The following is a 12273-nucleotide window of genomic DNA, read 5'->3' on the forward strand; positions in this document are numbered from 1 at the left end:
AAAGGATCCAATGGCATAACTAAAGACACATTTATCTGTTTTAAATTATCATTGGGGATACGAGATGAGACAAATCGCACATGAGACTTTGACTTGCATGTAAACATTTATTCTACTTTGTAGAAAATACAGAGATATTTATCGTATACCTGCAACTCTTACAGTGCTAAATATACGTTTGATTGACACAACTCATCGAATTTCTCTCGTACTTTCTGCAGGTGATTGAATTATGTCGTCCCTCAGATTCCCGTTTGGAGCACGTGGATTTCGAGTGTTTATTTTCCTCTCTCAGTCTGCGTTTACTTCTCCGGGTGTTTGCTTCCCTTCTGCTGGAGCGACGGGTCATCTTCACCGCTGACAAACTCAGGTGTGACCTCACAGCTTACACGTCACAAACTAAACACATAAGCCTAAGTAAACAGTTATTATATACAGATCAGGTTTATAATCACAACTGAAAGTGGCCTAAATATCTGTTCTCATGTGTGCATGCATGCAAGAAGACGAAAAGCATTTGTGCCAGATGACTGTAAATGATTTGAGTTGTTTGACAGTGCCGCGTTAGATAAACGTTCTCACCGCACACGTGTTGAAGCGTGAACAGAAGATATGTGACACGTCAAGAGAGGAAAAGCTCAGCGCAAGGATGTTTTTCACAGATCAAGACAGATATGGAAAAATGGAAAGAAAAGTCAAACCCATTTTTTTTTTACATTTGTAGAGTCTTCACATGAAGAATAGCATCATCTCTGAGTCTGAACAGAGCATGTTGAGCAATATGACCTGCCGAAATAAATCCTGCTGTGTCAATATATGCACATTAAGTGACATCACCGATGATGTGTCATCCTGCAAATCCAAAATTAAATCTATCATGTTTCACTTTTATGAATTGAAATATTTTAAGTAGATTAGAGTCGAGACAATAAAATTACATAGCAAAACAATAATGCTATTGAATATGACACAAAAGTATGTATTTTAAAATGATATGGAGAAAACTTGCTGTGCAAAGTAACTGCACATTTTTCATGAAGAAGACATGTAATTTGAGGATCAATCACAAATGGTGCATGCGAGTTATATGTTTAACACTTAAGATTAGTCACATGACCAAACCTTAAAGTATCATCAATAGTTATGCTTTACAAACACCATTAATAAATGATTCTTCTCTACTGCCACCGTCTGGCGAAAATGTGTAAGCACAGAACTGCTATCATACAGAATGAATGGAGCCCATAATTTATTCACCTTAATGACATCTTAGTTATATGACTTCATATCTTTAACACATGAAATAAAATCCTGGCTCTTTCTAGCTTTGTAAATTGCGGACGTGTGTTTGAAGCCCATCCATCACCAGAAAAAGAATCCATACATCAATATGTTTTCTGAAGCTAAACAATTTGTTTTTGAGAGAAACATTTTGTATTTTGAGTGTATTTAGCGATTCATGCGTCGTATTGGCATGTAAACACATTTAAAAATGCCAGCACGTCGGCTCCCAGGGGTCCCACGGGTCCTTGAAATCTTTGAAAGTTTGTGAATCTACACTGCAAAAAATTATTTTCAAGAAAAAAAAAATTCTTAGAATTTTTGTCTTGTTTTCAGTAAAAATATCTAAAAATTCTTAAATTAAGATGCTTTTTCTTGATGAGCAAAACCACTCAAGAAAATAAGTACTTTATAGACCAAAAATATCAAATTTAAGTGATTTTGTGCATAAAACAAGCAAAAAAATCTGCCAATGTGGTAATTTAGTGTTTAAGAAAAATGTTCAAGATTTTTTTTGGCATCTTAATCTAAGAATTTTTAGATATTTTTACTGAAAACAAGACAAAAATACAAAGAATTTTTTTTCTTGAAAATAATTTTTTGCAGTGCAGCTCCATTGCAGAAAAATGACTTTCTTACTTAGTATTTTTGTCTTGTTTTCGGTACAAATATCTAAAAATTCTTAAATTAATGTATTTTCTTGATGAGCAAAATGACCTAAGAAAATTGGTCTATTTTTTTGACAAAAAATATACAAATTAAGTAAATTTGCCAATGGGGTGAGAAAATTTAGCTGGAATTAAGTATTTAAGAAAAAAGAAAACTTATTTTAAGATTTTTTTCTTTCACCCCCATTTGGTCTAAACACTAGACTTATTTTCTTTGGTCGTTTTGCTCATCAAGAAAAAGCATCTTAATTTAAGAATTTTTAGATATTTTTACTGAAAACAAGACAAAAATACAAATAATTTTTTTTCTTGAAAATAATTGTTTGCAGTGCAGCTCCATTGCAGAAAAATGACTTTCTTACTTAGTATTTTTGTCTTGTTTTCGGTACAAATATCTAAAAAATTTTAAATTAATGTATTTTCTTGATGAGCAAAATGACCTAAGAAAATTGGTCTAGTTTTTTAACAATAAATATACAAATTAAGTAAATTTGCCAATGGGGTGAGAAAATTTTGCTTGAATTAAGTATTTAGAAAAAAGAAAACTTATTTTAAGATTTTTTTTCTTTCACCCCATAGGCAGATAATTTTGCTTGTTTTATGCACAAATTTACTTACGGTAAATTTGATATTTTTGGTCTAAACACTAGACTTATTTTCTTTGGTCGTTTTGCTCATCAAGAAAAAGCATCTTAATTTAAGAATTTTTAGATATTTTTGCTGAAAACAAGACAAAAATTCGAAGACATTTTTTTTTATTGAAAATCATTTTTTGCAGTGGGGGGGATTCAAGGCCCTGGGAAGTTTTTTTAAATATACATACATAGATACAGGTCATTGAAAGTGCTTGAATTTTATTCAAGAAGTTTTCTGGGGGAAAATATCCATATTATTCCCTGTGTAGTGTAGGATAATATCATAAAAATTCTAGACTTTTTAAGCACACTTATATCTCTGTATGCGAATGTTGATTCAAACCAAAAATTTTTTTGCATAGTTGTGTTTGACATATGAAAACGTCTCGGGTTACGTAAGTAACTGTTGTTCACTGAGAAGGGAACGAGACGCTGCGTCTCCCTTGCCATACTTCCTGTGTCCCTGTAACGCCGTCTTTGGCAATATTTTAGATAGCGATATACTTCCTGACTCCCGCGTCACCCTGTCTTTGTTGTTAAGCCTCACCATTGGTTGAATTTGATATACACATTCAGACGCACTTACCCCTGGAGGCGTCCCCAAAGTGTCACAGCAGTGACCAGGGCGAGTTCCCTTGAAAGGGAGCTGTAACAATGTATCTTAAAAAGTGACACGATGTAACTTGCTCTCACTTGAAATGTGTCCCCAAATTGAGTCCTTGAATTTGAGGGTATTGGACCTGGAAAGTCCTTGAAAGGTCCTTGAATTTGAAGTTAACTAAGGTGTGGGAACCCTGGGCTCCGTGCATCATATTGGTAGATAAGCCGATTATCGATTCTAAACCAAGATAGGTCATGTTTTTTTATTTTTGGTAAACTATTTCTTTTTCATTGACACAGATTGACACATTGACTCTCTCTCTCTGTAGCACACTATCTAAGTGTTGTCATGCGATGGTGGCTTTGCTGTACCCGTTCACCTGGCAGCATACCTACATTCCAGTTCTTCCTCCCTCCATGATGGACATCGTCTGTACGCCGACCCCCTTCATCGTCGGCCTGCTGTCAAACTCTCTGACCCGTCTTAAAGAGCTTCCTTTAGAAGAGGTGACATATTTATACATTGACATATTTAACAAAATATCTGTCTGCTCCATAAAATACTGGGCACTGTTTCCCAGAATGCAATGCATTAACTTTGACCCCCTGTTTCCAGTGGGCAAGGTTATTATCGCTAAATAAAACAAAAATGTATTAAAAACATGCCTTTAATTAAAAATAAATTAAATATAGGCCTAACTAGTAGTTAAAAAACTAAAATGTTGTCTCAAAATATTATTTTTCGGTTCTTCTTATTTTATGTACAGTAAAGGTGCTTTGAAACCATGCAGCATTGTAAAAAATATCTTTATCAGGGCCGTTAAAAGATTAATCGCGATTAATTACATGCAAAATAAAAGGTTGTTTTTGCATTATATATGTGTGTAATTTTTTTCTATACATAAATACACACACATGCATGTATGTTTTTAAGAAATACATTTTTAAATATATTTTTTATTAGTAGTTTTTATATATTTATTTATTATATTTTTATATATTTATTTACTATTTATATTTTTATATATTTATATTTTATATTAAAAAATATATATATATAAATATAACAAAAATATAACAAAAAAGAAACAAAAATAAATTGTTTCTTAAATGTATAAATGTATGTGTATTTATATATACATATTTTTTACACACAATACACACACAAATATATTACTTTTATTTTGTATGCGATTAATTGCGATAAATCTTTTGACAGTCCTAATCTTTATATAAATAATTTTGGTTAGACCTGTCCCATATACAAAAATATTGCATCAACTGAAGTACTATAATAACCATCTCAAATAGTTTTCAGTGGTTTGGTCAATATAAGACTTCATTATATCTCATCTGGGAAGGAAATGAGGCAATGATGTTTAGGAAGTGTTTAAAAAACAGATACTGAAAGAACAGGATCAAACTCTTTAAGAAAAGATCAGAGGCCGACCACATCTCTAATATTTATCCATGAGCACTTCCTGTCAGATGGGCGGCCCGTGACCTCTGATCTCCGCACAATAGCCACAATAGGGATCCTTGCTCCAGGAGGAAATGACATCATTATGTCCTCTGTTCTCTTTCAGGTCCTGGTGGTTGACCTGGGCAACAGTCGTTTCCTGAGACAGGTATGACACTTCACTAATGTTGTATCAGACGGGGCCTGTAGGTGGGTTGCCAGGAGGTTTAGACTAGTTATCGTTAACTTTTAGTAATGTGTATAAACAAATGCATGCTTTTCTTATCTGTTTTTCCACGTCCGTGTTTCAGATGGATGATGAAGACTCCATTCTGCCTCGTAAACTCCAGGCGGCTCTAGAACAGATTCTAGAACGAAGGAAGGAACTCGCCTGTGACGTAGCAAATGTTCCAAATGGTGAGTTACTGCTTAACTAGTTGACTAGTATATTTAAGCTGGTTTCAGGTTATGAACACCAGATACAGATCATGTTTGTCTTCTGCTGTTCTCAACAGAACCTTGTTCATTGAGCACCGTGGTGTCGGAGGCATTCGTGCGGTTCTTCGTGGAGATCGTCGGCCATTATCCGCTCTTTATGGGCGGCAGCGACCGTGATGAAGAATCCTCCGCCTCGTCTTCCTCGTCCCCGACTCCTTTGGCGTTCCAGCGCGATGCTTTTCGTAAGGCTGTGTCCTCTAAGAGTCTGCGGAGATTCCTGGAGGTGTTTATGGAAACGCAGATGTTTGCAGGGTTTGTGCAGGAGAGGGAATTTCGCAGACAGGGCCTGAAAGGTGCGAACGTGGCGTTTTCATCCTTTAGTGCATCATCACTCATTTGTTTTTGATCTTATGCTGTAATGAAACCAATATTAATGTGTTGTGAGTTTAGATTGGTGCAGTAAATCATCTTTCTCTCTTTTATAAAACAGGTTTATTTGAGATCCGAGCACAGGACTATCTGGATTCTCTACCAGGCAGTGAGCACAGGGGCGTCAACAAGTTCCTCAAAGGTTTAGGTAACACTGAATCTCTTAATCTAACATTAGTTTCAGTGTGTATTTAGATTGGGACCATAGTGAACATGTTTATTGTGCAGTATGCAATACGAGTAGATTATATACAAAGTAGGGCTGTCAAAAGATTAATCGCGATTAATCGCATCCAAAATAAAAGTTTGTGTTTACATAACATATGTGTGTGTACTGTGTATAATTATTATTTATATATAAAAACACACCTAATCATGTATATATGTAAGAAAAAATTGTTATATTTATATATAAAATATTTATATTTATATATAATAAAAATTATAGAAATGTATATACAGTATTTAAATGCAAATATTTCTTAAATATATACATGAATGTGTGTGTATTTATATATACATAATATTTATACACAGTACACACACATATGCTATGTAAACACAAACTTTTATGTTGGATGCGATTAATCGCGATTAATCTTTTGACAGCCCTAATACAAAGTCAATGCAAAGACACGATTAGATGCGTCCTCGCGTGGGGCGATGTGAATGACGTGATATAGGCGGCGCGTTTGCCGCGAAAACACGCGCTATTCGCCTCAAACGCGTCTTCACCCAAGTTGAAAATATTCAACTCCAGCGAAAAATTTAGTCTTTTTGTCTTGTTTTCAGTAAAAATATCAAAAAATTCTTAAATTAAGATGCTTTTTCTTAATGAGAAAAAACAACCCAGGAAAAAAAAGTCTGGTTTTTGGACCAAACATGTCAAGTTTGAGTGATTTTGTGCATAGAAAGGCAAAGGAATCTGCCAATGGGGTAAGCAAAAAATCTTTAAAATTTTTCTTAAACACTAAATTTGTTTACCCCATTGGCATATTTTTTTTGCTTGTTTTATGCACAAAATCACCCAAATTCTATATTTTTGGTCCAAAAACTAGACTTATTTTCTTGGGTCATTTTGCTAATCAAGAAAAAGCATCTTAATCTAAGAATTTTTTTATATTTTTACTGAAAACAAGACAAAAATACTAAGAAAATTTTTCTTGAAAATAATTTTTTGCAGTGTGGGAGCCTGCAAAAAATGATTTCTTACTTGACTTGTTTTCATTACAAATATCTAAAAATTCCTAAATCAAGAAATCTTAACGAGCAAAATAAATCTAGTTTTTAGACAAAAATATATAGCAAAATTTTCTTGAATTTTATGAAATAAGTGTTTAAGGAAAAAAAAATTCTTACCCCATTGGCAGATTTTGTTACTTGTTTTAAGCACAAAGTCACTTAAATTGTATATTTTTTTGTCTAAAAACTAATTAATTTTTTTTTTTTAATAATTTTGCTCATTACGAAAATGCATCCTAAGAATTTTTAGATATTTTTACTGAAAACAAGAAATAAATACTGGAAAGTCATTTTTTGCAGTGCAAGGCTGGTTTTACACTGCAAAAAATGATTTTCAAGAAAAAAATTCTTAGTATTTATGTCTTGTTTTCAGTAAACATCTCTAAAAATTTTTTAATTTAGATGCTTTTTCTTTATGAGTAAAACAACCCAAGAAAATAAGTTTAGTTTTTAGACCAAAAGTATCAAATTTAAGTGATTTTGTGCATAAAACAAGCAAAAAAATCTGCCAATGTGCTAAGCAAATCTTTCTGGAATTTTTGTTGAATTTAGTGTTTAAGAAAAATTTTCAAGATTTTTTTGCTTACCCCATTAGCAGTTTTTTTTTTTTTTTGCTTGTTTTAAGCACAAATTTATTTAAATTGTACATTTTTTGTCTAAAAACTAGACTTATTTTTCTAGGTCAGTTTTCAAAGCATCTTAATTTAAGAATTTTTAATATTTTTACTGAAAGTGAGACACAAATACGAAGTAAGAAAGTCATTTTTTGGCTGGTTTTAGTTGTTTTTTTTTCAGCAGGGATGTCAATTCGATTGGATTCCCTAAACATTTTTCATCAAAATAGAAAGTATATTATTTATTTATTTAAATTATTTATTTATTTATTCAGGTAAGCATTAGAAAAGTTTAAGTGATGCATACTGTTTGACATGGTTGTTAAGAAGTAGCATGCATACTGCTGTAGTATGCAGCACACAGAGTACTGTGCAGTAAGCAGATGTCCTGTTTGAACATCGCACTAGGTTCATATCTGTGCCAGAAATAAAGTTGACTTGTCATGTGTAGGTGAAATTTTGTGCAACATCTTTTCTCTTTGTCTCTTAGGACACAAGATGAAATTCTTGTCCAAAAAGTGAAAAGCGCAGACCAGCTGTGTAGCGTGTGAATGTTCGCTCTCACTGTTATGAATGACCCAAAACAGCCTTACGGGACGGGCTTCAGAGACGTGAGAGTACATGAGGACCAAGTAGAAAAACACGGACCAAACACAACAGAAACAAGTGTCCAGAAAAAAAACATTTGTTCATATAAAACCCTACAAAGGAGACCGACAGTTGTGTCTTCACTTTGTGTGTATAGTAATTTCTCTTGTTTTCAGACATTGTATGAGATAAGTACAACTTCTTCTGCAGCAGGAGGCTATATATTAATTTATATACTGTCTAGAAATAATAAAATCTTATGATTTCTTCTGTAAAACTATATGTTTCTTTTAAAATTAAATCAATGCAAAATCAAAATGTTGTTAGTTTGTTATATAGACTATTTATCGTAGCATGTGACAGATTTGAGGTTGATGACCACTTTGGGTTTCCGTGAAACATGCCACTGTGATTTACTGATGAATGAATGAAGTTTTGTTTTGGATTAGAAAAAGAGAAAAATCTAGAATCGCTGAACTCCAGGATCGGATCATAATGGACAATGTTACAGTGTTAAAGGGCACCTATTATGTGCATTTTTACAAGGTGTAATATAAGTCTCAAGTGTGCCCAGAATGTGTCTGTAATGTTTCAGCTCAAAATACCCCTGAGATCATTTAGTATATCATGTCCAAAATTACCCTATTTGGGTAATAGCAAAAAAGTGTGTGTACCTTTAAATGCAAATGAGCTACAGCTCCTCACTCCCTTACAAACAGACAGTGAGCGCTTTCGGTAAAAATAGATCTGATGAATACAGTCTGAGACAATAGTATATATCTTTATTGAGATATGAAGGACAGCATATAACTCGCTGAGGGCGGAATTTATTGTTATGCAGGACTGTCAGTCAGTGCAGTGGGCGGGGCTTTATCAGTGTGACATCATATTGATAAGAGAAACAAAGCTGCATGTCTACTGAGGCTGCTTTGATGGGGATTTTAAAAAGAAAAGAGCGTGTGATTTTTTTCATTGTAGGGTGGTTGAAGCACACATTTATGCCCAAACACCTTGTAAACGAGGATTTTGCATAATATGTGCCCTTTAAAAAGATTCTTGAGCTAAACCAAAACAAATCTGGAGATTGGAGATGTTCTCTATCGAATGACATTTCAGCAACACCACTAAAGTTACAACGGACTTGATCTTTTTTAAAAGTGCTTAATAAAGACTTTTCTATAAGATCAAACTCGTCCGTGTTGTGCATTCTCACTGCTGTAAATAACAACTCCGTGAACAGATCCGGATTAAGCAATCGAAAGCTGGGTGAAACCGGGTTTAGTTGCAGCTGTGGTCTCCTTCAGAAAAAACAACAGAAACCATCACAACATTTCTATATTTATATTATTCATTTGGCAGAGGCTTTCATCCAAAGCGACTTACAGTGCATTACAAGCTATACATTTTTTATCAGTATGTGTGTTCTCTGGGTTCGAACCCTGACCTTTTGCGCTGCTCTACCACTGAGCTAAAACAATATCTATTTCTAGTAGATTTATTGGTTATAATGGGAAATGTATTGGTTTTAATAGAGCGTATAATCGTCTTAAATCGAATATGTATTGGAACACACTACATACTGTAAAGAAAATATTCAGTAGTATTAGTTTGTGTTGGTTTTAATGGTACTGGTAGTAAAATAAATCTTGCACATAATGCGCATGTTCATTGTGTTAAGCTGCTGTTGTGCTTCAGCAGAAATACAGGTACAAATATTGATCCATTATAATCAAAAAAATATTACTACTAAATCTGTTCACACTATATAACAAATTTGGATTTAGTCATCGTGTATAAACCACAATTATTATGCAAATTAGCAGCAGGATCTAGTCATCAAATCACATAACTGTGTAAAGAGCTTAATTCTTAATATTAATGAATATTAAGGTCTGACGGAGATCATATTAAAGGGGACATATCACAAGACTTTTTAAAGAGCTCAAAATACCATACGCTGCAAAAATGATTTTCAAGAAAAAAAATTCATAAAACAAGCAAAAAAATCTGCCAATGTGGTAAGCAAAATTTTCTTGAACATTTTTTTAAACACTAAATTCAAGAAAAATGTGCTTACCCCATTGACAAATTGTTTTATGCACAAAATCACTTAAATGTTATATTTTTGGTCTAAAAACTAGACTTATTTTCTTGGGCTGTTTTGCTCATCAAGAAAAAGCATCTTAATTTAAGAATTTTTAGATATTTTTACTGAAAACAAGACAAAAATACTAAGATTTTTTTCTTGAAAATCACTTATTGCAGTGTTGATAATTCATTATAACATGTTATACCACTGGTCTGTTTAATGCTGCATTCTGATTGGCTGAGAAATGTTCCATGGGTGTTGATTATTTTTCTGTAAACCGCACACCTAACTGGTCAAATGTCTTAAAAATAGGCACCAGAGCAATGTTTGTGGTAACCGTGGTATAAGCGGAATAATTGACTCCCGTCCTTTGAATTTGAAATTCGCGTCGTGTGCATTATTTTCTTATAATTCAATGGCCCGTCGTCAATTATTCCTTACTTAAAATTGATAATTTGTAGGTGTGAGCAAAAATGGGTGTGACCTTTAAAATGCAAATGAGCTGATCTCTGCACTGAATGTCAGTGCCGTGTTTGGATAGTGCAGATTAAGGGGTGGTATAATTATAATAAGATCCCCTTCTAACATCAAATGGGGAGCCAAATTTCAACTTTCAAATTTTTTTTTACATGCTTGCAGAGAATGGTTTACCAAAACTAAGTTACTGGGTTGATCTTTTTCACATTTTATAGGTTGATAGAAGCACTGGGGACCCAATAATAGCACTTAAACATGAAAAAAGTCAGATTTTCATGCCATGGCCCCTTTAACACAGTCAGTATGTTTCACGTGCAGTTATGTTAGTGTCCTGTAGAGGGCACCAAACCTTCTGAACACACAAACCTGTTGAATGGTGACGTATTGAACATTAATAACACACACAAACCTGTTGTTGTTTGATATCATGAAATGAAATTTGGCTTTTGGACATAAATTATTTTTGAATAATTTTAATTTGTACATGCACAGACAGTACGAGTGGATGGGATTATTTTAGGATTAAGGATTTGGTGGTTCTGTGTTTTGACAGAAAATTGTCTATTACAACTATTTCTTAAATGGTAACAGTAATGCTTTTTGAATCATATAATGAGTTGAATTATCTATTTTCTTTAAATTAGTTTAACATTATTGATGCCTTAAACTTGATGGCTAAGCAAAGTGTATTAAAGTTCATTGCACTTTTCTGACGTCTTTGAATTTAACTTCAAAAGAAAATTATTTATGACTTTAAAATAAAAATTTCTGAAAAATTCTTAGAATTGATTGGAAATTTTATTGAGTCATATCTGAAAGATACAATGGTTTCATTTTTAAATGAGCTTAACGTGTAAATAGGCCTAGTAAACCAAGCATACTACTTTACTGTAAGTGAAAATCAATTATTTTTATTAACGCTTTATCTATTTTATGAACTATTACTTTATAACAACATAAACCTTTAAGTTTAGAGAAGTATGCGTTGTTTTTATGGATAACACTTTGTCAGCTGTGTGTGTGATATTGTCCATGTGAATCCCTCTGGATGTGGATGTGGCTTATTTCCTTTTCCCTCCACACCAACATGCTTCTTTTTCCTTTTCAAACCCGGCACCTCCCCTCGCACCTCCCTCCCTCCCTCTCCTCTCCTCTTTTCTCTCGTGTCACTCCTCCTCATGTTATACTGCAACCAATTCCTGAAATTCCAGCTTTCCCCACGCTTCCAGTCACCCGGGCAAAGATTTTACCCCCAAAACAGCCTTCGGTTACCTCACCGCTCACTTAAACAGGTAAGAGTTTCATTTATCTTCACGTTATCTGTTGTGTCAAATTATTTAAGTGTTTTCAAAGCAAATGTTCATGGAGTCAGAAACTCCTACAGGTTTCTGTTCTTTACTTTGTGAGATTATAGAAGAGCTTAAACGTGCGCATTTAAAGGATCACGAGGACCCATTATGACGAAATGTGATGTAACAATGGAATATTTGGAATTGTTGGAATTTTTCACGAATTCCGGCATCGTTTATTCCCGCGTAACGACAGGAAACTTTCTGAAGGAGTTTAATTGCGTCACTGACGCGCGTTTAAATATATTCATTATATACAAATAACAACAAATTGTGTTATTACATTTTGATATATATGTAATTACTGTATTGTTTATTGAATATAAAGTGACGTAATAATAATAAATAGATAGATAGATAATGCAATTGACCCTTTATAATAAATAAATCATGTACAGTATATC

General features: G+C 33.5%; 1 protein-coding gene across 2 annotated transcripts in view; it reads left to right on the forward strand.

The window, feature by feature from the left end:
* Positions 1 to 9143, forward strand: part of LOC129433876 (DENN domain-containing protein 2A) — a 51789-nt gene extending 42646 nt beyond the window's left edge. For both annotated transcript variants that reach the window (XM_073869026.1, XM_055192587.2), the window contains exons 14-20: positions 222 to 370; positions 3514 to 3691; positions 4771 to 4812; positions 4955 to 5060; positions 5159 to 5434; positions 5572 to 5658; positions 7857 to 9143. In XM_073869026.1, coding sequence (XP_073725127.1) covers positions 222 to 370; positions 3514 to 3691; positions 4771 to 4812; positions 4955 to 5060; positions 5159 to 5434; positions 5572 to 5658; positions 7857 to 7888 — 870 coding nt within the window. In that variant the 3' untranslated portion in view covers positions 7889 to 9143. The remainder of the gene's footprint in view (positions 1 to 221; positions 371 to 3513; positions 3692 to 4770; positions 4813 to 4954; positions 5061 to 5158; positions 5435 to 5571; positions 5659 to 7856) is intronic.
* The last annotated feature ends 3130 nt before the right edge of the window (positions 9144 to 12273 follow it).

This window comes from Misgurnus anguillicaudatus, chromosome 6 (assembly GCF_027580225.2).
Source record: "Misgurnus anguillicaudatus chromosome 6, ASM2758022v2, whole genome shotgun sequence".
NCBI lineage: Eukaryota > Metazoa > Chordata > Actinopteri > Cypriniformes > Cobitidae > Misgurnus > Misgurnus anguillicaudatus.